The sequence below is a fragment of the Bos indicus x Bos taurus genome, chromosome 10 (genome assembly GCF_003369695.1).
Source record: "Bos indicus x Bos taurus breed Angus x Brahman F1 hybrid chromosome 10, Bos_hybrid_MaternalHap_v2.0, whole genome shotgun sequence".
Classification (NCBI taxonomy): Eukaryota; Metazoa; Chordata; class Mammalia; order Artiodactyla; family Bovidae; genus Bos; species Bos indicus x Bos taurus.
The window spans coordinates 4,785,290-4,810,178 of record NC_040085.1 but is presented as its reverse complement, the minus strand read 5'-3'; the positions used below and the strand labels follow the sequence as shown (position 1 = coordinate 4,810,178).

At 47.1% G+C, this 24,889-nt stretch overlaps 1 protein-coding gene across 1 annotated transcript in view; it reads right to left on the bottom strand.

The window, feature by feature from the left end:
• Positions 1-4,384: 4,384 nt before the first annotated feature.
• THBS4 (thrombospondin 4) overlaps positions 4,385-24,889 on the bottom strand; it is a 54,202-nt gene continuing 33,697 nt past the window's right edge. Inside the window, exons 9-22 of the mRNA XM_027552959.1 lie at positions 24,703-24,771; positions 22,058-22,210; positions 18,900-19,004; positions 18,217-18,324; positions 17,744-17,903; positions 16,201-16,319; positions 15,272-15,324; positions 12,186-12,379; positions 11,154-11,332; positions 9,534-9,582; positions 9,240-9,436; positions 8,473-8,645; positions 5,606-5,745; positions 4,385-5,048 (exon numbers count right to left, since the gene is read on the bottom strand). Coding sequence (XP_027408760.1) covers positions 4,987-5,048; positions 5,606-5,745; positions 8,473-8,645; positions 9,240-9,436; positions 9,534-9,582; positions 11,154-11,332; positions 12,186-12,379; positions 15,272-15,324; positions 16,201-16,319; positions 17,744-17,903; positions 18,217-18,324; positions 18,900-19,004; positions 22,058-22,210; positions 24,703-24,771 — 1,761 coding nt within the window. The 3' untranslated portion in view covers positions 4,385-4,986. The remainder of the gene's footprint in view (positions 5,049-5,605; positions 5,746-8,472; positions 8,646-9,239; positions 9,437-9,533; positions 9,583-11,153; positions 11,333-12,185; positions 12,380-15,271; positions 15,325-16,200; positions 16,320-17,743; positions 17,904-18,216; positions 18,325-18,899; positions 19,005-22,057; positions 22,211-24,702; positions 24,772-24,889) is intronic.

The following is a 24,889-nucleotide window of genomic DNA, read 5'->3' as shown; positions in this document are numbered from 1 at the left end:
TGGTTGGATGGCATCACCGACTCAATGCATGAGTTTGGGTAAACTCTGGGAGTTGGTGATGGATAGGGAGGCCTGGTGTGTTGCAGTTCATGGGAATGCAAAGAGTCGGACATGACTGAGCGACTGAACTGAACTAAACTGATGTGGTATTTAAAATACTTGAAATATTTAAGATAATTTGGTATATTAGAAAATCTAATAACTTGAACTTGTGATTCCAATGAAGAATGTATAATTGAGTATTTGAATTTATCCTTTTTTTGAATTTATCCTTTTTTGAATTTATCCTTAATTTTAAGCCAAAAAGTATAGAAGAATTTGGTTGAATACATAAATAATAGTCAGGTGTTAAGATAACTTATGGTACACAATATTCATGTAATATTTATGAGTTAATTAGGTTTTGTCAGACAAACGACAGTAAAATTTATAATTAAAGTTGTAAACATTATAGATTTATAGTATATTAAAAATGTAGTATTATAGATTAATGTATAATATAAAATTTATAAATGCAATTTTAAATGCTTAAGGAAATTTAATTAAGTTTGCAGATAGGACTAAACAATCAAGCTTAAAGGTGACTATGAATTTTGCTATAGAGGATTAAGTAGATTTGCATATTTATAGTATAGAAGAGTAGTAATTTTTTTTTTTAAACCAAAGTATAGCTGATTTACAATGTGGTGTACAGCGCAGTGACTCAGTTACACATGTGTTCTTTTTCAGATTCTTTTCTCTTGTAGGTTATTACAGAATAGGACCTACTGTGCTACACAGTAGGTCCTTGTTGGTCATCTATTGTATACATAGTAGTATATGTTAATTCAATCTCCTAATTTATCTCTCCTCTCTCTTTCCCGGAGTAGTAAGATTTTCAAGTTGAACTTAGAAGTTTAAGATTTTGCAATTTGCATCTTTAATTAATTCTAAGATACAGGAGTGATAACGTGGGGGTAAGAGGGAGGAGCTTCCGTTCTTTCTTGGGTGGAGATGGAACGTGCTCCCCTCCCTCTCTGCCCCTGCCTGCAAACCTGGGGCCATCTCCTGATGCTCTCCAGCCCTTCCTCTGCCCCAGGAAGTCTCCCCACTCTGGTGGGAGTCTGCCTAGGCACAGTCTTTTTCCCACAGGGACTCACCTCTTCTCTGTCCCGGGCATACACCCCATGTCGCAGGACCTTTGATCTCAGTCAGAAGTCAAGGGATGGACAAGCAGTGGAATGAATTTATCCTCATTGGTGAGTGAGTGATAGCTGCTCAGACTCCTAGGGTTGTTAATGAAATTCAGAGGAGGACTTTCCTAAACGGAACTCTAATAGGACTTTGAGGCACTGCACTACCAACTGAGCTATCAGGGAAGCCCAGAGTTGAGTGTAAACATTCACAAGTCCCAGGTTGCGACTGGTGGAAGAGACACCTGCTAGTCTGTTCCTATGGTTTTTATCTGCCATTTGACTAGCCTCTCTCAAGTGCTTCCTGATTTTCACAACTTTCGCACTTCTTTGCTGTTTTAAATTGAATCTATTTGACATGTAACGTGTGAAATTAAGGTGTACAATGTGTTAATTTGATACATTTGTATGTTGTAATTGCTGTTACAGTAGAATTTGGCACCTCTATCATATTATGTAATTATCATTTCTTTTTAGCGGTTGGGATAATTAAGTTTTAGTCTCAGTTGGTTTGATGATTGGAGTGCAATATTTTCGTGTATATTTACTGTACCGTGCATTGGATCTCTATGACTTATTTACTTCTCACTGCAAATTTGTATCCTTAAACAATAGCAGTCTTATCCCCTCACTCCCCATCCACTGGTAACTACCATTTTACTCTGTTTTTCAAAAGTTTAACTTTTTTAGATTGACATATAAGGGATATCTCAGTATTTGTCTTTCTGTGTCTGACTTTGCATAATGCTCAAAGTCCATCCATGTTGCTACAAATGGCAGGAGATCCTTTCTTGTGCCTGAATAATATTCCATTGTCTATATACCACATCTTTTTTTATCCATTCATCCACTGGACATTTAAGTTCTTTCCATATCTTGGCTATTGTGAATAATGCTGCAATAAACATGGGAGTGCATATGTTGCTTTGACATACTGTTTTCATTCCTCTTGATATATACTGAGAACTGGAATTGGTGAACCTTATGGTGGATCTATTTTTAATTTTTTGAGGAAACTGCATACTGTTTTCCATAGTGGCTGGACCAATTTACATTCAAACAGTATATAAGGGTTCTCTTTTCACCACATCCTGGCCAGCATCTCTTGTCGTTTTGATGATAGCCATTCTAATAGATGGGATGACTCTCACTGTGGTTTTGATTTGCATTTCTCTCATGCTTGCTGATGTTGAACATCTTTTCATGTATCTGTTGGCCATTTTGATGTCTTTTTGGAAAACTGTCAATTTAGTTCTCTGCTCATTTAAAAATGGGATTGTTTTCATTGAGTTGAATGGTTTTTCAATATATGTATTTTTGGATATTAATCCCTTATCCAATACGCAGTTTACAAAATTTTTCCCCCATTCTCCCAAAAATTGTCTTTTTCATTTTGTTAATTGTTTCTTTTCTGGTGCAGAACTTGTGAGTTTGATATAGTCCCGTGTGTTGATTTTTGCTTTTGTTGTTTATGCTTTTGGTATCATACCCCAAAAAAAGTCACTGCCAAGATCAAAGAGCTTCTTTCCTAAGTTTTCTTTTAGGAGTACTTCTCTGCTTCTTAAACAAGAAGTTTTCTGAACGTTTCAAGCTTTCTACACCAGCTTCCAATGATGAAGAATGACTAGGAATAAGGTAAGAGTACCCAGTCGTGTGTTGGTAAATGCTTGGCAGTCAGCAATCTGGAGATCTAATTTGTAGTGTTTGCCGATTTCTGTGGTGTAAATACTATGATGGCTAATTTCAAACTTTCAACAGATTTAACAGCTGGCTCACAAAATTTCCAAGACTAGCTCTCACGAACTGGCATGCTCTGGTTTAAACACACCAGGGGGGCTACCTGTTCTACTTTGCCCTCTAATTGGTGGGAAGGCAAAAGTTATATACGCAATGTAATAGGCTTCCGAGGTATGGAATTATGTTCTAAATGTCCTGTGAGCCCACGGTACTGTCGTGTTCATAGACACCAAAGTGTTGATTATCTAGAGATTTTCCTGTGGACTACTGCTTTTAGGGAGGAATGCCCAGCAGGGAGGCTGCCTCCTTGTCCAGCCAGCCTCAGGGAGGAAGTGTATGGGAAATACAGGAGCACAGGACAGATCTGATAAGTACACCAGTGTCACTGAAAGTCAGATCAACATACCATAAGACTTCAGCTCAAATTAACATCCATATCTGATCAACTAACACATTTTCCTCTTACAAAGGAGTGTATTAATATTTCAAGGTAGAGGGTTTGGCATGCAATTCAGTGATTAGCATGAAATCCCCCAGAGTCTTTGGCCTTCATCACATATCGCCTGGTAAAGTGCCAAGGCCTCCAGAGAAAGGGCACTAAAATGTTACAGTATAAAATAGCTTTTATACCTATAAAGGTATACTCTATACCATAGAGTGGGTGGAGGACCAGGAGGGCCAGAGGGCTCCTGAAGGCCTTAGGGCTCAGGAAATAACCTTTCAGTGAGACACAAAAAGCAAGGAAAAGGGGGGAGGATTGAGAGATGACATTCTCCAACCATACGAATTTACTTCTCCTTCCTGGACTCTTTTGAATTGGGATCGATCTATAGATGTGTCACAGTAGCAGTGCAGCTCCGATACCCTGGGAGGCGGCTCCTGTAGCAGGGTCTGCCTGGGCGATTAGACAGTGTCAGCAAGCAGGGGGTTGGTGGACAGGCCCAAGCTGTGTCCCGTCACTGAAGACCCTGATCGAAGACCCTAGTCCCGACTTTTGAAGCAACCTACACCTGTAGGCTTTACGTGTGAGGTGGACCAAAATCCTCCATGTCTTGCATCGGTCATGCATATGCCACTGTAGTTTCTACCAAAATCATAATAAAATGATGGTGACAGTGTTTATCCTTTATTTATAACTTAAGGTATTTCCAGGAATTCTGGAATAGGAGAATATATTGCCGCCCAGCAATATTTCTTGAAACAGAAATCTAAGGGAATTTATTTAAAAAATTTGCCTGGATCATTTGCCTTACAAATGAAATGGGAGAAGAACTAATGTAAAAATCAGGCAAGTTTCTGTCCTGAACATAAAGTGAGGCTGCTGATACCACCATAGATAGTGTATGTTGTGAGCAGCTTTCTGAGTTGTAGGAGGGCTCATATCCATATACATTATTGTCCTTATTACTTAAGAGTCAGCCGTCTAGCAAAAAATGGACAGGTAATCTCCATACCAGGTATTCAGAGTATATAGATTGTAGTAAGACGTGGTCCTTTAATTCTCAATTAGCTGACATTCCACTAGGGGGAGCCAAATATATAAAAAAGCACAATTGTTGAAAGTACTGGTAGAGGTCTGGGTGGAAGGCGTGTGGGGTGGAGAGGGTATAAGAAAGAATTGGACAAACGACCCAGGATCGGTCAGGAAAAGTCTTCATAGGAATAGTGTCCCTGAGCAGTGTTTCTGAGGTTCCTTACCCCAAATAAGGAGGCTGCTGAGGTGAGGAACTGTCAGGCTTCTCTGTGAAAGAAACAGAAGGTGAGACCTTTGGCCTGAGCCTTCTGACTGATGTACATGGTCAACCTCACGACTGAGGAAGAAAGATCCCCTGACGATTGTCTGTGGATTCCACAGAGAACAGCAGAGTCCCCGTCAAAGCCTGAGCCACGTGGGAGTGATGTCTGGGTAACATGGTTTTTAGAAATCATCTCTTCTTTATTGCCACATTCATATAAGAAGTTTGGTATATCTGGGTGGGCAAAAAGAAAGCCACACTGAATACAAAGAAAATTGTAGGAAGTTAAAAAACATATGACTTTAGTGTTTGGAAAAGCAGTTACGGATTGCGTCCTCCATTTATTTATCCAGGCGATCAAAATTCTGGGTCTGAAATTCTTGGAAGTCCTCTGGGATGGTGTCTGCAAAGGGGGACAGGCACAGGGGCATTAGGAAGGCTCCCTCCAGCCCTAGTGCATCTCGAGCTGGGAGGCATCCTGTAGGGGTCGCTGTCAGCCCGCCCAACAAGCCCCCAAAGAACCACTCCCCATACTCCCCAACCCCGCAGCCATTTTCTACCTCAGGCAGCTTTGCGAACTGTTGGCTTAAAGCCCAGGAGCGTCATTCACAGGCCAAAAGAAAATGAGCAGGCAGAATGGGTTTTGAGTTTATGATTGTGTTTGAGCTATATGAAAATGAAGGCTGCCTCTCAATTAAATCTGCCTCCATCTCTCGCAGAACCCTATGTCCCAAGCCAAGAGTTTAATAGTTTAATTCTCTAGGGTTCCATCTCCTCATCTATCAAATAGGAAACATGAGATCTGCCTTTTGCTTGGATCACAGAGGGACCCTCAGATTTCAGGAATATGTGGCATGACTTTCGGCTTCTGGGAGAGATGTGTGCTATACAATAAGGTGGCATTGTTTGATTTTTTTTTTTCTAGTAGTAATACTATTCAGTAACAAGAATGTGCATTACCATTGCAGCGATATTTCAGGTTGGACCAAATGATGTTTTCCTGGGAGAAGCAGAACACGCCGAGCCGGCCTCCACGCATGGTGGTGTCTATGGTGACCCCAGAATCAGCCACCAACTCAGAGCCTTCATAAAATCGCACCCTGTGGACAACACAGCAGGAGTGGGTTTCAAACCAAGGTCAGGAGGAACCACCCATCAGGAGACAGGGGGTCCTACTTCTTGGCCACCTACGTCTTTGCTCTGTTTCATCTTCCACTTTTCTCAGACCTGGGCTGTGCTTCCGGCTGCTCTTTTCCCCTTTCCCTGCTAGACTGGGAGATCCATGAGGTCAGGGACCACCTGTTCACATCTGCCCTTCTTCTGTCCCTCGAAAGGCCTAGATGAGGTTGGGCACTGAGTCCAACTCAATGGGTCCTCGCTGATGAATCAGAAAGCACAATACGACCCAGGACCAAGAGGCTTTGTGACTTCACTGTGCAGTGAGTTACCCTGTCCAGACATCATACTTAAAAACCACTGCTCTTTGGGATCCAGGAGCAATGATTTTCCTCGGGAGGAACAGCATTCCCTAAGTAGGATTTTAGAAATGTGGGTGGGGGGGCATTTGGGGCTGTAACCATGGCATTTAGTGGCAGAAGGCAGGGATGTTGGGTGGCTTACAAGGCCCTGGAGAGAACAATGAAAACCTGTCCTGCATCCAGACACCTTTGGGGTGCTCCTCCAGACCCCTGGGTAGGAACAGACCCTTGGCCTGTTTCTAGTTATCTGGGCTTAAAACCCAACTCAGGTGTGAATATCAAGTATTTTTGCACTAATATCAACTGATTTTTTTCCAGGGTAAACTGATAAACTGTTGAGTACATTTGACTCTTAAACAACATAGGTTTGCATGGGCACACTAATATGTGGATTTTTTCCCCCCATAAATACTATTTCACTACATGATCTGCGGGTAGTTGAATCTGCAGATATGAACCACAGATACAGAAGGCCGACCATGGGACTTGAGCATCTGTGGATTTTTGTCCATTGCAGGTCTGGGAACCACCCCCTGAATTGTTCAAGTCAACTGTACTTCATTGTCCTATTTAAAAATTAAGCTGTTCCCTATTCATCTTATTGGAGTATGGTTGATTTACAATGTTGTCTTTGCGAAGTAGGTCAGTTATACCTATGTCCACTCTTTTTAGATTCTTTTCCCATAAAGGACATTACAGAGTACTGAGTAGAGTTCCCTGTGCTATACGGTAGGTCCTTATTATCTACTTTATAAACAGTCGTGTGCATATGTCAGGTCTGACCTCCCAATCCATCCTTTTCCCCTCTGGTAACCATAAGGTTGTTTTCTACATCTACTGCTTCTGTTTTGTAACAAAGTTCACTTGTACCCTTTTATTAGACTCCACACGTAAGAGGTATCATACGATATTTGTCCTTCTCTGTAGCTGTTCATTATTTTAGAAATTCACAACACTGCTGGCAATACCACATTGTGGCCACAACCCACGAGCTGTAGCAGGACATCACCTCTGCAGTGATTCTAGGTACACGGGCCAGCAGCAGCCTCACTGTGTGTTCTGCTACGGTTGTGTCCAAGCACTTACACGATTTTGTTATAAATCTTATTTCTCCATTAGGGATCAGATTGATCCTTAACATCATGCAGGTAGGTAATATTTTCTATGACTTCATTTGGGATGGAAGAGGCTGCATTTCAAAATATTTGTTATAAAAAAGGGGGCATGCAGCTTAATAGGGCTGAGAATATGACAACCTCCCTCTAGACAGATACCACTTTTGGTGTAAAGTCTCAAAGAAAGACAAAGTATGAATTAGCTTTCATGATTTCCTTTTTTCCACTCGGCAGCTTTCCTGCCCCGGTCAGGAAAATGCAATCAGCACCTCTTCCTGAAGAAGTGCTACATAAGCTGGTGTGGATCTGTAAGCCTGAGGAATGAGAAAGAAAGTACATTGCTGCTGCTGCTGCTGCTAAGTCACTTCAGTCGTGTCCGACTCTGTGCAACCCCATAGACGGCAGCCCACTAGGTTCCTGTCCCTGGGATTCTCCAGGCAAGAATACCAGAGTGGGTTGCCATTTTCTTCTCCAAAGTACATTGACTACATGTCGAAGATGTGGTTCTAAGACATCCTAGCTTCTGAGAATAGGTGTTTGTTTTTTTAAACAGTCCTACAGGGAAATTCCAAGGGCTTCCCTTGTGACTCAGACGGTAAAGAATTTGCCTGCAATGTGGGAGACCCACGTTCAATCCCTGGGTGGGGAAGATTCACTGGGGGAGGGCATGGCAACCCACTCCGGTATTCTTGCCTGGAGAATCCCATGAACAGAGGAGTCCAGTGGGCTACAGTCCAGGGGGTTGCAAAGAGTCGGACTTGACTGAGCAACTAACACTTTCACAGGGAAGTAAGGCAGAACGTGGGCTCACAAGAGGGTCAGTTCATGCCGAGGGCAGTATGTGTCACTGCTATGTCAGGCGCAGGGGAGACCAAGATAAAATGAGACACGGGTGCTGCTCTTGTGGAGTTTATCAGACCATGAGGGACTCACTGCAGCACGAAATGCTGAGGTAAGTGATGATACAGGGTCCAGAGGGACCACACAGGATGGTGGATGAGGGTCAGTCTCGCCTCACACGGGTCAGAGGGGCAGACTGTTCTGGTGCCCAGGCCTCCCCCACAGAAGGTCCTTCTATCCCCCAGGTGGCCCTACCATCCAGGTGGTCAGTCTGAGCGGGGTGTCCTCCTCCTACCTCTTTTCTGGGAGCCTGAGGTCCTGGCTCGCCCTCGGGAGCTGTCTGCTCAGGGAAGCGAAGGCTCTGAGATGTGGGAGGAGGGGGCGCAGCGCCTACCTGATGTAGCCCACCTGGGGCCGGTGCTGCAGGAACCAGCGATAGGACACCTTGTCCTTCCAGCCCACGTTCCTGGAGTCCTTCCACAGCAGCCTGACCTGGTCACTGGTGTCCCCCGTGTGCCACAGCGAGTTGCGGAGATGCTCCCCGGGACCCGTCTTGGACTTCACGGCCTGGACAACGACACGAGCAAGGTCTTAGATACACAGACCGCACTTCCTGCATCCCGTATCCCTGGGGAGGTGATGGGGTCGGGATTCACGGGTGCAACCGGCAGCCTTGAATCTGGACACAGGCGTAAACGCTTCAATGCCATTTCTGCTGTGGTCATCCCCAGCCTTCAGTGATCAGCACTGGCCAGCATTCCACTACCTTGGTCCGTGCTTTCCCTGCTGTCAGCCCCATCGCTCCCCACATTTGGCCAAGGAGGGCTCTGACCTCTGCCTTTCCTCCCAGCAGGAGTGACGGACATGGTTTCCCAGCCCTCCTGTACAAAGTTGGCCACCCGAGGAAACACATTAGTCAGTTTCCAAGGGGACTGTGCTCGAAGATGTACCCCTAAATCTTCCCCACCTCTGGGGTCAGACGTTCTCACCCAGAGGGGAGCATGCAGCTCCTACAAAGAAGCGAAGGCATGGCCCCCTGGATGGGCTGCAGAGTTCCCAGATTTGAGCACAAATGCATCGATTTCTATTAATGAATGCCATATAGGAGAACACAGAATTTAAAAGGAGGGTGAAGGGCCCAGAAGAAAGGGAGACGAGTACCTTGAGCTGAATGCCAGGTTCCGCGACAGCTCGGAATGGGGTGGCCTGCCAGTATGTCTGCTCTGTCTGCTTCCACATGACCACGTAGAAGCTGGAGCTGTCCTGGTAACCAAAGATGAAGCCAGCGTAGTCATCGTCCGTCTGGGTGTTGACATGGAAGGTCCCTTCGAAGTCAACTCCATTAAAAGCCGTGTACCCTGTAAAGATCAAAGCAGATGAGAAAAACAGACAAGCCACGCGGGTAGCTGGAAAGAGTGAATTCCACACAAGTGGTGACTGAGGCCCTGGACATACCCACTGCCAGGCCAGGATCGCTGTTCATGGTCTGCACAATCTCCATGCCCTGCAGAGAGAAATGCAGGAGTTAAGATTAACCTCAGAGGGGATGGAATAAGCTCGAGGAAGCTCAGATTCTCGGGCATCACCGGTGAGAAGTCAGTGATGTCTGAGCTCCATGTAAAGATTTCATTATTTGAAGAACTGCCCTACCTTCTTATATGCTCAAAGAAAACATATACTTTTCAACAAAACAAAACCTCAGTGCTGAGTAGAAACTGTTTTGCTAAAACTGTCACTTGAGTTGATTCAATAGACTCTTAACTAGAGAACATACGCTTTAAAATTCTTTTTTAATTTTTAATTGGAGAATAATTGCTTTACAATACTGTGCTGGTTTCTGCCATGCTGTTGTTCAGTCGCTCAGTTGTGTCCGACTCTGCAACCCCATGGACTGTACCCGCCACCCTCCTCTGTCCCTGAGATCTTCCAGGCAAGAATACTGGAGTGCTTGCCATTTCCTTCTCCAGGTTTCTGCCATTCAACAACATGAATCAGCTGTAAGTACACATAGGTCCCCTCCCTCCTGAACCTCCCTCCCACCCCTCTGGGCTGCGGAACATGGGGTTAGGCTGTGTTATACAGCAGTGCCCCCCAGCCATCTATTCTGCATATGGTAATATACATGTCTCAGCGCTGCTCTCTCAGTTTGTCCCCTCTTCTCCCTCCCTCGTGTCCATAGTCTGTTCTCTGTGTCTGTGCCTCTACTCCTGCCCTGCAAATAGGTTCACCAGTAACCATTTTTCTAGCCACAAAAAGGAACAAATTTGAGTCAGCTGAACTGAGGTGGATGAACCTAGAGCCTGTTATTCAGAGTGAAGTAAGTCAGAAAGAGAAAAACGAATGTCGTATATTAATGCATGCTGCTGCTGCTAAGTTGCTTCAGTCATGTCCAACTCTGTGTGACCCCATAGACGGCAGCCCAACATACATATGCTTTTAATGAATGTGGCCTACTGGGTGACGCTGGAAAGTCTACTAAGCCTCTCTGTGCCTGCCTTCTTTAGTTCCACAAGGAGGCGAACGCACAGGGGCACCTGCTGCAGAGACTGGGAGCATGGGTCTAGGGAGCATGGGAGACTGCCTAGGCCCCAAATCCAGCAGTCTCAGCTGCTTACCTGCCATTTTACCATGAGGAATCATTCAAGCTTTGTAAGACTCGAGCTCAACATCTGTAAAATGAGGCTAATTAAAGCGCTCCGTCAACAGGACTGTTGTGGGGAATAAATGTGACGTGGGAAAGTGCCTGGCTCACAGTCGGCACCCTCTAACCCACTTCTCTCAGAAGGGCCTGTGTTGGGGGGAGGAACTGGGAGACTGGGATTGACACCTACACACTAGTGATACTGTGTATGAAACGGATAACTAGTGAGAACCTACTCAGGGAACTCTACTCAGACCTGAATGGGAAGAAGGGCCAAAGGGAGGGGATATGTGTATGTCTAGGTGATCCACTTTGCTGTACAGCAGAAACTAACACAACATTATAAAGCAATTATACTCCAATAAAAATTAGTTTTAAAAAAAAGCCTGTGTTGAGAGGCAAAGCTGAGCCATCGCCAGCCCCATGGCACTCACCTGGTTCAGGACCACCCAGTTGGGGTCGATCTGGGCATCCCCTTCAGGGTCCAGGACCACGGTCTGATAGGCCCTGAAGTCGGTCAGGGTGACCTCTGCGTTCTCTGGGCACACATCTATCCGATCAATGACCTGGTCCTGGTCAAAGTCTGCCTCACAGATGTCTCCCACTCCGTCGCCTGAGGGAATGGAGGAGGGGAGCTGGGTAATGCCCACCACCCCCACGCCACCCCCCTCTGTGACAGGAGCCAAAGAGAGCCCAGCGCCAGGGCTAGGTCTTCAGCCTACGTGGAGAGAGAAGTCCTGGAGTCAGCTGTGGCTGAGCCAGGCCTGGGATCCTGGTGGTGGGTGGCTGAACCCCACTGCAGGTAGTCAGAAGGACTTGCCAGCAGCAGCGTGAGGGTAACTGTTCAAAGCTGACCTGACAAGAAACCCTGGGTGTCCTCTAGGATCGCACCTCAACGACGGGTGGATCTTAAGTCTGACCTTACGTAAGCAAATGTCTGCGGTACTTTCTGGACTATGACATAAAGAGCAGGGAAATTATGGCCATCAGACACTCTCTCAGAATAATTTACAGTGACCCTTAGGCTGAATCTAGCCCAAAGTGTCTTTTGTCCAGCTAACAGGATGGTATTAGTATCAAGACGTGAGTTTGCGTATGCGGCGTGGGCACGCTTACCGTGCTCACAACTCTGCCATCTCATTTCTGGCCCTGTGCACACCTGTCCCCTGCAGGCATCGGAGCCTGTGAACCCCACCCCCGCCTGTGCTGCCCTGGCCTCCTCTCCCTCCTGCTCCCGCTGGGACACTGGTGAAAGGGGTGGGCAGGCCCCAAGGGGGAGCGTGTGGTTGCTTCCCTGCCCCATGTGGTCTCAGACCAGGGCTGTGCCCGCCTCTGACAGCTGGAGACGCGTGGCTCCCAGAGCTCTCCTGTCCACACAAGCTGTGGCTGCTCAGAGGAGCTGGACCCTGACAGAGGTGGGCCGCCGTGAGCCTGGCTGAGGGGAGCCCCGGGCCGAGCCCGCTTACTGTTGCTGTCCTCCTGGGCAGGGTTGGGGACCAGCCGGCAGTTGTCCGGGCCAGGGGGTACCAAGTCTGGGATGCCGTCGTTGTCGTCGTCGTCGTCACACTCGTCGCCAATGCCATCCTTGTCCGTGTCCAGCTGGGCACTGTTGATGACGGTGGGGCAGTTGTCTGTGCTGTCCTGGTGCCCGTCTCCGTCGCTGTGGGAGAAGGGAGGGAGGGGCTACGTCACAGCTCAGCAGGGGACACGAGGAGCCCAGTTCTTAGGAGGAGGGGTTTGGGTTTGGGGTCTTAACCAGGCTTGGTCTTTTATCAAGCTTCCCTGGTGGCTCAGACAGTAAAGAATCTGCCCGCAATGCAAGAAACCCAGGTTTGCTCCCTGGGTTGGGAAGATCCCCTGGAGGGCATGGCAACCCACTCCAGTACTCTTGCCTGGAGGATTCCATGAACAGAGGAGCCTGGCGGGCTGCAGTCCTTGGGGTCTCAGAGTCAGACACGACTGAGCAACTTTCACAGGTCCTGAGATAAGGCTGCCTTATGGGCCTCAGAGACCATTTCCTACTTCCCCGACCTGTTGCAACAAGTAGATCTTTTCTATTCAAAATAAGGGTCAATTTCTGTGATTCTGTGACCAGATGCTCCTTTCAGTCCCTGGCACGACTATGATCCCCGCAGAGACTCTGGGAGCGGAACAGAGGGAGGGGCAGGGGCGCCAAAGTGCTGGCTGGGAGCCCTGGCCCAGCTGTGCGTGTGGCCCCAACATGACACTTGGCGCTCTGTGGCTCGGCATACCCCTCTGTACCATGAGGACAGTAACAGCCCACCTCGCAGGCTTGAAGACTGAAGGCTGATTAGAATAGTGCATATTACATTTTTTTCATGAAAAACCACTTCCAGGGGCCTAGCCCTTGGGAGGCCCTATGGAGTTTCCTTTTCTAATACTCTTCACCATGCCTGGCCAGTAGACCCGAGAAGCATCAGCTGTGAGTGCACAAGAAGTGGACTTCAACATACTCCTCAGTCTCTGAGTCTCAATTTCTTTCCAGGCCTGATGGCCACCAGGGGAAGAGTGTGCCCTGTCCCCAAGCTTCCCTGAGTGGACAGTGGCCTCCTATGACTACTCGGGATTACAGCAGATATTCCTTTCACCAGTTCTACCCATGGCCCATCCTGGGCCAGCAACTACCCCCACAATGGGATGGGAAAAGGAGGCCAGGGACCAGTGCATGCCCTCTAGGCCAGGCTTCCCAGATGGGACCCAGGGAAAGTCAGGTCGGCTCGAACAGCGGGATTCCTGGGCCTGTGGCAGGGCTGTTTTCCAAAACATAAGCCTGAGCTACTGCCGTCAGCAGCCATGCCATATACCCCCGAACGTTTTTATGCAAAACCAAGCAGTTTCTGTCCTCAAGTCTGTGGGAATTAAAATGTAGCAAATGAGTCATTTATTTTAGGCAACTTCTAGAGGCTGGTGGGACAGGATATTTTAGAAAGCACTCAGATGGCAATCAGAGTGCAGGATGACCTGCAACAGGGAACATTCGTGATGCTCATCACTGAGGGAAGTTGTCAGGGTACCAGTCCCACCTTCCACTCAACAACAGAGATATCCTGTGTCAGCCTGTCACGGACTCGCCTCTCCTCATGCTGTGGGAACAAAAATACCTCACTTACCATTTTCTGCAGGTCACCCAGGGGCCAGTACTGTGCCGGGAGCTTTACCCACATTATCTTTCATTTGCACCATCACTTTTAAGATGCATGTAATTATCTCTACTTTGCAGATGAAGAAATTGAGACAGACTGAGAAGTATGCTGACGTTCACTTAGCCAGCATGTACTCTACAGCAAGGACATGGAGCACGTGGATGGAGATGGGGCTTGACAGGATCTATCCTTGAGCAAGGCTGGGCTTCAGAGCTGCTGGCTGTAGGGCAGCCTCTAAGGAGAAGTTGAGGAGGGAAGCTACCTTGTTCCTTTTGCCTTTCAGACCCTTTCCCTCCCTCATCCCTGTCCTGCTCCCCCTATGATTCCCTATGGAGATGACAGGGTCCAGAGTCTCGGACCGCAGGTGCCTCTAGCAGAGCTGCCCATGTCTACGTTTTTGATGTTCTTATAGCATCAGATCCAGCTCTTTGTCCTAACATAGGCCTCCATCCATGTGGGATGAGAAGGGCTGACAGCATTCATTTGCATAGAACAATTCCACCCAAGAAGACTGAATGAAACGATTCCAGAGACAATGAAATCACAAAGATCTCTCAGCAAGCTGGCAGCTCTCTATTTGGGGCTGATGGTGAAGCTTCCCTGAGCTGAAAGAACACACAATAGCAAAAGAGCTAATATCCATGTAACAGAAACTGTGATATGTACTTTCCATAAACTAGCTCAACCTTCACAACAGTCCTAAGAGCTACATTCCAGTTTTAGCCCCATTTTACAGATGAGGAAATGGAGGCACAGAGAGATGGGCAGCTGATGTGTAAGGTTGCTGCTGCTGGGGCTGCTGCTGCTGCTAAGTCGCTTCAGCAGTGTCCAACTCTGTGCGACCCCATAGACAGCAGCCTACCAGGCTCCCCCGTCCCTGGGATTCTCCAGGCAAGAACACTGGAGTGGGTTGCCATTTCCTTCTCCAATGCATGAAAGTGAAAAGTGAAAGTGAAGTTGCTCAGTCGTGTCCAACTCTTAGCCGACCCCATGGACTGTAGCCCACCAAGCTCCTCCATCCATGGGATTTTCCAGGCAAGAGTACTGGAGTGGGGTGCCATTGCCTTAGCTGATGTGTTAAGTGGAGAACTGGGATTTACATCCAGGTGTGTTGCTCCAGAGCCCATCTCTAACAAGGGATGCCACACAGCCTCTCCTGTGATGGAGTCTCAGTTGCTCAAGTGCCTCGTGGCCCATCCATGTGGAGATACAGTCAACTCCCCCATCCACAGAGGTGCAGTGACCCTGACCAAAGACAGCCATTGTTCCTCTAGCAACTCAATCTACCCAGAGAGCCCCCAAAGCATGGTAGCAGCAGAAAGCTCTGAGAGAGAAAACTCCCTCTGGATTTTTCATCTGGTCCTATGCAGTTGGGAGACATGCCATACCTGTCCTGATTGGTGTCACAGGAGTCCCCAACCAGATCATTATCCACGTCAGACTGCAAAGGGAACAGAACGTGTTATTTATCCCTAGGCCTGCACAGAACGTTCCGGAGAAGGCAGGCCTGGCCCATCATCACTGGATCTCAGGAATTATTTCTTTGAAATTGGGGTGGTGCAAGCTGCAAAAGGACAACACCATATTGGTGTAGGCACAATGCTGAATTTTCAAAAAAGCCTTCCAAAATATCAAGCTCCAAGGACGGGCTGCCTACACACCAGATGAGCTGACTGGAGAAGGGCGCCGGGGCAGTGTGGGGGCAGGTGCAGACGCGGCCCTCCGGCACAGGTCGGAAGGGGGCCAACCACAGACACGAGGATGAAGCAAGCAGGTTTTGCTTTGCTTCTGTATTTTGGAGCGGAGCCAGAACAGGAGTGAGTCAGAGGGCAACAATGACGACCCCTTCCCACGGCTTTCAAAATATGTGACACATCACACCCAAGGATCCAGACAGGAAGGAGGAGAGAGAAGAGAAACTACACATCGCTGATTGAACCTAATCTGAAATGTCCATACACAGGGGTTTGGGGATGAAAGGGACATGAGGCTCCCCATAGTTAATTTCCGTTACATTTTCCTTTCAGCAGGAAAAAAAAAAAAAACTTGTTCTGGGCATCCTTAGATTCCTAGGACTGACATCAGAGGGACTCTACAGCCTGTGAGATGAGTCAGAGGGCCCCAGATGTCCTGCAGTGTCCCTCTCATCACCTCCAGTCCTACGTATACAACATTATCACCTCTGCTGTTAGGAGGAAGGGAGCAGCAGCAAACGGGGCTGGTGGGCTCTGCTGCGTTCTTCCAGATGCTGGTCTTAAAGTGCATCTTTGCACGGGGCGCTCAGCCTGGGGTTCAGCTTCCCTTGGGTCCTACTAACCTGGTTTGGGTTGCTGACCTCAGGACAGCTGTCACAGGCATCCCCCACACCGTCACCGTCTCTGTCTTCTTGGTCACTATTGGGAACTTTCTGGCAGTTGTCCAGGATGTTTTTTATTCCTTCAAGAGAGGAATGCTTCCCTGAGTCAGGCGAACGTCACAGAAAGGTCTGGAGCACAGACTTTCAGGAGTTGTAGTGATTAGGCCAGCACTCGGGGAGTGGCATCCGCCCAGGCCATCCTCCGGGAGCACTACCCCTTCCAGCAGTTATCTGCTGTGTGTGCGTGCTCAGTCATGTCCAACTCTCTGTGACCCCTGGACTGTAGCCCCGCCAGGCTCCTCTGTCCATGGGATTTTCCAGGCAAGAACACTGGAGTCAGTAGCCATTCCCTTCTCCAGGGGTGCAGTTATCTTGAGGTAACATCAAAGGATGAATTCTGGGAGGCTCAAAAACGAACAGTGACTTGTGGCATTTATCCAGCGAGTTAGAATCTATCCAAGGTGTTGAGGGCTATCACTGTGACCAGATGAGGCATCAAGAGGGCCAAGCCTGGGGAGGGAGGAGCTCGTGGGTCTGTTACTACCAGGGCCCCAGGGCTTGGGCGGTGGTGGGCTGGAGCCAGGCCCTTCACACCATTTCTCCCCAGCTTCCTGTTCAATTGTGTCATCTCCTCTTGGTACCTTGGAACCAGGGATGGTGGGAGTGGTATTTATATCATGGAAATGCAAATGCTACAACTCAGGGCCTTTTCTGTTCATTTTGCTGAGCTGGTTTACCAGCTGTCCGGCTTATAGAAGGTAAGGTTGCATTTTAGAGAGGTGTGAATTTTCTGGAGTAGGGTGTTGGTGGGTATAGTGTATTTCTAAAAGGATATTCCTTCAAGGTCCTATAAAGTGATATGTTTTTCAGAAATGATCAGATCCAGCCTATACTTTGATGACAATCATCTGTGTTTTATGGGAGCTATACAGAAACAAATGTCCTTCCTTATGGCCTGCAGAGCTCTAGAATTGTTCTCCAGGGGTGCTACTCACACAGACCAAAGTATGAGGCCCTTCAGGGGACCCTGGAGCTGGCTGGTGCAGCCACCTGCCTGATGGCCCTTTCCACTCTCTGGGAAAAGACCTGATTCTCTGCATGAGGAGCCTGACCTGGGGCTGCAGTGCTTGATCCTGCTCTGCCCCTCTCCCTCAATCTTCCACTTCTAGGGCTCTTATGCTTGAGAAGGACGGTGGGAGGGAGGAAGCTGTAGTCTGAGAAGACAGATGTCTTCCAAAGATACAGCCTTGACAAGACACTGCTTGAAGGGATTCCTACAGCTTCTGGCAATGATGTTGAGTTCCTGGAGCATGAAGGTTATTAAACATGGGAGAAATAAGTAGACAAAAATAAGTGGACCTGGGGTCCCCCAGGCTCAGGCCATGTAGAACCCCCCAGAGAAGGAAGGCCTTCAGAATCAGCAATTCTGTTCCTGCTCATAAGAGAGAACAAGGAGAAAAGCACAGATAGGTCCCAAGGAAAAGACAGCGCGAGGCAAACCCACCGTCCCCATCCATGTCGTCATCACAGGCATCTCCTTTCCCATCCCCGTCAGTGTCTTTCTGGTCATTATTCAGCACGTTCCGGCAGTTATCACAGGCATCCCCAAAGATGTCTTTGTCACTGTTCCTCTGGTCCACGTTGTGGGTCAGGACACAGTTATCCTAAAGGATCCCGAGACCGACATTTACTGAGACCGCCTGTGTGCCTGGTCCTGGGGTGGATGCCAGTCAACCTCCTCTCACCCCACCCCCCTGCTGCTGGCACGAGATGTCAGACCTCAGGCGGTCAAAGCTCCTCAGTTTTGTATTTTAAACATTTTGGAATCTTAGAAGAAAAAGTTACAGTGCTGTGGAAACACAGGCATGGAAATGGACATTTGGGATGATTCATATAAACAGTGAACTTCATGGACTTTCTTCTACCATCTCTGGCGCGTGGCCATTCCCAGACCCTCCCAGCAAAGCAGGTGCCTACCTGCTCATTCAGGATCCCATCTCCATCAGCATCGTCATCACAGGCGTCTCCAATGCCATCCCTGTCTGCATCTTCTTGGCCAGAATTTGGCACATACTTGCAGTTGTCCTAAGTTGGAGAAACAGCTCAGAGGGACATCTACGTTTGTCTTTTTTTCAGCTTTACTGAGGTATTTTAACTGACAAAATGGCAAGACATTTAAAATGTATAATGTGATAATTTGATACATGTATATATTATGAAGTGATAGCTCCACTGATTTCATTAACATATCTGTCACCTTACATATTTATCCCTACCTTTATTTTGCTGAGAATATGTAAGTTCTACCCTTAGCAAATTTCAAGCATACAATACAATGTTAACTACATTAGATCCACAGATCTCATTCACCTCATAATGGACAGTTTGTACCCTTTTACCAACTTCTCCCCATTTCCCCACCCCATCTCCATCTAAATCAAAAACTATTTCTGACCTCAACACACTCTGTACCTATCTGACTTTATTGTCAATGGCTGTTTTGCTACATTTGAGATGCAGCTACTTTAAAAATACATTCTGAATGGAACCCACAGAACCCCTCCCTGATATAAGATGTGGCTCTGGAAAGCCACAGAGCGAGTGTGCATATGTGCTCGCGCGTGTGTCTGCGTGTGTCTTCTCCTGCTCGTCCCCCTCACCTTTTTGCAGTTTCTGGCCGAGCATGGCAGCTCCTCATCAGGGTAACTGTCAATGTCCACATCCTTTCCACAGATGTAGCCGTCACCAGCCCAGCCGACCCCACACTGTGAAAAGAAAGCCTGTCAAAAGCCCAGGCGCTGAGCCTGGTGGGAGGCTGGGGCTTACAAGGGCCTCTGCTCCTGTACACAGGCCCAGAGCCAGGAGGCTTTGTGGGGAGGATTTTAAAACTATTAAGCTGTGTTTTGAATATTGTAGTCTAATGGTTCAAAATTCAAAAGATACAAAGGCAGAATGAAAGCTCCCTCCTGCTCCTGGGCTCATGAATCCAGGCAAACCACTCTTTTGAATACTTCCAGAGACATGCTGGGCAGAGACCAGCAAACACATATTCTTTTCCTTTTTTTTTTGTCCTTTAGCACAACTGGTAGCACACATGTATACTACTCTGCACCTTGAGTTCTAAAAATTTATATTACATCTTGGGACTCTTTCCATATCACTGCATGTAGATTTGTGTCATTCTTTTTAATGGGCACAGATCTATTATACATAAATTGGAATACATGTGCCTTAATTAATTCAACTAGTCCCCTACTGGTGGGTGTCAAGTTGTTAAAACCTTTTTCTATTGCAAACAATGCTGCCACAAAGAATTCTAGTACATTTGTCCTTCTGCACATTTGACAAATTCTAGTACATTTGACCTTCTGGTTTCTTAGTGTGAAATTCCTGGTTCAAAGGGTATTTATTTGTATTAATATTTGTAATTTGGGATTATTGTCAAAACATTCTCCAGTGGAAATAAATGCACGCATCGGGAGAGAGGCTGTTGAGGCACTTTCCTTATCATCCTGGCCCCATATCTCTGTATCTAACGGTCTTCTAGATCAATTTCCACCACACAGGGAACCTTCCAAGGTGCTTAACCTCTGTTCATATCCCCTAACAGGAGAAGGTTCCCACAGGTGCATTGCTGGGTCTGTATGTTCTCCATTCCTCTGAAAAAGTCTACCCAAGTTCCCTGCCACCACCAGCTGCTGAGGGGAAGCCTTCACTGCTAGTAGAATAGGCATTAAAGTAACAGTTATTCCCGACCAGACTCTAAAGGCATTTTCTCCAGTCCTTACAGTGATGATGCAAGGTCATCAATACCCAATTTTACAAAAGAGTCAACTTAGAGCAGCGAAGTCCCTTCTTGCCCAAGGTCTCAGGGCTGGGACTTGAACTCAAGACTGTCCCAGTTCAATGTCTTCTGCCATATGTATTTGGTTAACACAAGTTCTCCCCTCATATCCATATCCTAGTGGGCCTGGTTAAAAGATAATGATAAACCTAAGAGAAAGGCAATCCTTCCATAAGGGCGTCCGGGGTACGAGGTGGTACCTGGGAGCTCAGCCCAGGAGCAGGATCGGTACCTGAAGCGACAGGCAGAACAGAAGAAGGAACAAGGGACAGGGCGGCCTGGAAAGTGACAAGGAACCAGTGAGGTGGGGAGGGAGGTGGGTAAGAGTCTGGGGAACAGCGTCAGGGCCAAGGGAAGAGAAGCTTGACACTAGTTAACGTTAAATTTCCTGCCCTCATTAATCAAGATGAGGTGATTTAAGACCAGTGACTTCCTAGGCTGCAGCCTGTCTGTTCTCAATCACATGCACCCCTCTTCTGCAACCAGAGACATGGAAGGCAGGGTTCCAAAGACACCCCTCCCGTAACTACCCTTATTTCCGCTCAGTTGTTTCAGTAGGGCCTTTAGAAGGCCTGGAAAGCACAGCCATGGGGGTATCGTCCTTGACTCATTTTAATGAAGAAAAAATTTCCTCTAGGAACAAATACGTTTTTAATGAGCCATTTTCTGACAGATTAAATTATTTTAGTAGTCACTCCAAGTGTATTAATCCTTCACCATCTGTCGCTGTGCCTTATTACAAATTCAAAAACACATTAAGAGCCCCATCACCCACCATCCCAGGGGAGTCGTTAATTTGTTCACAAAAGATGAGGATTTAAACATAGATATATGCTTGCCTCTCAATGGGAATAAACAAGCCCCATTGATAGGAATTAAAGAAATTGTTGGTTTTTTTCTCCCCCTTCAACCCAGCTCGTTCCCTTGTCAGTACCTTGTACAAATTACTTGTACCACTGGAGAGAGGGGATGGTATTATAGTTATTTCTTTAACTTGGTTTTGATTCTCCTCATTCTTCCTATTTGAAAGCCATATGCTCATAGTAGAAAATTTTGAGAACAAAAAGGTAAAGAAGTCTGAGGTATGAAGAAGGGAGAAGTCTCCCAGAATCTATCCTGCTGCTCAGGCTGACTGCTACACCAGACTCTAAGGGGCCTGGCTCCCCGGGGAGGAAGCAGGAATTGAACAGCTGAAGACGGATTATTTAGCCATGTCTAGAAGCCCCCACTCCTGCCCCAGGACTCCAGGGCTGGGGTTTGGGGGCAGATGGCAGTAACAAGCTCCATTCCTCACCAAGGGCCCACTCTACACCTGAGTGGTGGGAGACCCTCGCGAGGCTGAAGTGCCCTGCCCTCTTCTCCGGCCTCCCCTCCCCAGGCAGTTCCAGGGCCGGGAGCTGCACGGGAAGGAGAGTGAGCACCCACCGAGCTCCTCCTGAGCCTGGCAGAGGCGGGCACAGAGAAGAACGGGTGCTGTGGAAGATGGAGGGTTTACTCCCAGGGTTTCTGACAGCAGCTCGCCACCCCTCCAGGGCAGTTCATCTCCCAGAGTGTTAGGCCAGACTTGGAAATTGGACGTCCTCAGGGCGAGGACAGTGAGGAAGGGAAGTGTGCTCATGTAAACCAGCAGCTTATCGAGGGACTAGTCGAGGGAAGGCGTCTCCCCCGAGTCTTGGGGCTCACCTCCTGGGCCTCCCACAGAGGCTGTATGGGAGCTGGGGCTCCACCACCAGCATGCTCAAGAAAATGGTGTTGACCCACGGCCAAGAGAGTGCAAAGGTGGCTGATGGTTAGGTGACTTCAGATTGCTCTCCACAAACTTCAGCTGCCTCTGTTACAGCCACATCCTTCGTTTATTTTGATGGAATTGCTTTCGTTTTTGAGTACTTTTACTCTGAAGCAAGCAGAAACCAGAGAGCGGTGGTGGTTCAAAGGGAAGGGAGAAAACGACAAAGCAAGCAGCAGATGACTTACCACGCACGTCACATCCCCCTGCCTCTCTTCGATGCACTGGGCGTTCACACTGCAAGGGTTCAGTTCTGGATCTCTGCAGTTTCTTTCCATTTTGCATCCCCTCATCTGATCACCGATGTACCCTGGTTTGCAAGGCCCACAGCGATAAGATCCCTGCAAGGAGCAGAGCGAGATGATGCTCGGACCTGGGAGCAAAGGGCCTATGACGGTGTCTGTCTGTACATGGACCTGATGATGCCAGGACGAAGTGAGCCCCACGCCTGCCTCTGTTATGTGCGTGTCTTATAACATCGTGTGAATATTGAGGGAGACACGAGCAGACTGGAAGCCACAGATGGCCACAGAGACATAAGAGAACAGAACCAAAGGCAGAAGAAGGCTGGCTGGGGAGCCGCTTGGTCTTGCTGGCTCCACTGTGGAGGGCAAGGAGGAATGGGGTGAAAACCTGAACGAAGTCCTGGGAGGTAGAGAGAGAGAATTTACCCTGGGGACAAAGGATATGGTTGGGTTAAAAGGCAAGTTAGAAAAAAATTTTTTATTTATTTTTTAATCAAGTGATGGACAGAGAACTGTTGGTGGCCTAGCATTGAGGATTTTTGATGAGGTGGGCTGGTGTGGAAGAAGCCTGGCAAATGAGCTGTCAGGTCCATCGGGATAGCACTCCCAAGGCAAGCCCAACTTTTTTTTTAAAGACAGCTTTACTGAGATAGAATTTACATACCATGAAAGACACCCATGTAAAGAATACAATTCAGTGATTTTAGTCATTCACAACTCCCTAATCACTAAGCGTAAAAGATGCTCTCCAGTGATTTTTAAAAATATATTTATTTGGCAGTGCGGGGACTTAGCTGTGGCATACACGATCTTCAGTTGTGCCACGAGGGATCTAGTTCTCTGACCAGATATAGAACCCAGGCCCTCTGCATTGGGAACATGGAGTCTTAGCCACTGAACCACCAGGGAAGTTCTTTTTTTTTTTTTTGCTGCACCGCAGGGCTTGTGGGATCTTAGTTCCCTAACCAGGGATTGAACCTGGGCCCTGGAAGAGACCTAACCATTGGACTGCCAGGAAATTCCCTCCAGTGATGTTTCTTGGTCTGTTAGCCTCACTGGACCATAGCCTTTGGTCAGTTCTCTGATTTTCTTTGCTCCTCTGCTCGTCTTCCTTCGCCTACTTGTTCATTTTTGAGGTTCTCTAGAGTTCTACTTCCTAGACAATTCCACTGCCTACTTTTCTTCTCCAAGGGTGGCTTTAGTTATCACCTTCATGTCAGTGTCTCCCAGATCTATTTCTGCAGACTAGCTTTCTCCTGGTAAAAGGCTAAGAAGCAGGAAGTCCCAGTATATTAGCAGGCAGTGTCGTGAATAAAAACGGTTCTGCAGGCAAACTGGACGTCTTACGAGATGTGTGGTCTTCGCCTAAGTGTTTAACTTTACTGGGCCTCAGCTCCTTCAGCTGTAAAATGAGAATAATGATAGTGCCTATTGACAGATTGTTGTAAGGATTAAAGTAAATGGCAATATTTATAAAATGCTTTGGCATATTAGGAAGCTAGAGATTAAAACCTTTCCCAGGAACACACAGTAAGTGAGAAGCAGTGATGTTGTTTAGTTGCTCAGTCGTATCCTACTCTTTGTGACCCCACGGACTGTAGCCCACTGGGCTCCTCGGTCCATGGGATTTCTGAGGCAAGAGTATGTGGAGTGGGTTGCTATTTCCTTCTCCAGGGGATCTTCTGACCCAGGGATTGAACCCACATCTCCTTCATTGGCAGGTGGATTCTTTTTTACTGCTGAACCACCAGGGAAGCGAGAAGCAGCAGTAGCTGGAGCCACCAGTTCTTTCCTGACAGTCTACTCTGCTACATCTACCACCTTGAAAGAGTCAACAGGAACTTCCAGAAATAAAGCCCTTTTCCAAAGAGTTAAAATTTAGACCCCTAAGTGTTAAGCAGTTTAATTTAATACAAATGACTTTTGAGAAGTTCTGTAAAAACAATGAATACTATTTGGCAATTGTCACCAGTAAAATGCCTATTCTGGAATACTGAACTATTAATACAAAACTAAGAAGCTCTTCCTATTTAAAAAATATAAGAATGATAATATTTTATTAAATAAACATTCATCCAAAAGCCCAACACTGCAACTTTGAGAGATGGTAAAGAACAAGTTTGGCATTTTGAAAAAGATTATTTTGGACATGCTACTCTTGCTTGTGAGATCTTAGTTCCCGGACCGGGGACTGAACCTGTGCCCTCAACGCTGAAAGCGCAGACTCCTAACCACTGGACTGTCAGGGAATTCCATCATAAAGTTATTCTTATAGAAAAAATTACTTATCCATTACTCTTATAGTAAAAACTTTTTCAGCACAAAACTTTTTATTTTTTGGCCATGCTGCACAGCATGTGAGATCTTAGTTCCTCAACCATGGATTGAACCTGTAACCCCTGCATTGAAAGTGTCGAGTCTTAACCACTGGACCACCGGGGAAGCCCCTCAGCACAAACTTTTATCCTCATTTGCAAATCAAATATATTATGCCCATATGTTCTCTACTGCCTTGGGGTTATGATTTATAGACACACACTTGTTTTAATAACTGGTCATCAATAACAAGAGCCATGAAACATACTTACCAAAGTGTTAATACAGATAGAATTAAGAACACATGCTCCGTTTCGACACTCATCAATATCAGTGCAGACCTAGTGTGGAAGGGTTGAAAGAGACACACTGTTTAAGTAGACAGGCAAATACATTTTGCTTTGTTCTGACATCTTTGGTTGAAGCGACAATATGGACTTTCAGAGTGGCTGGTCATCA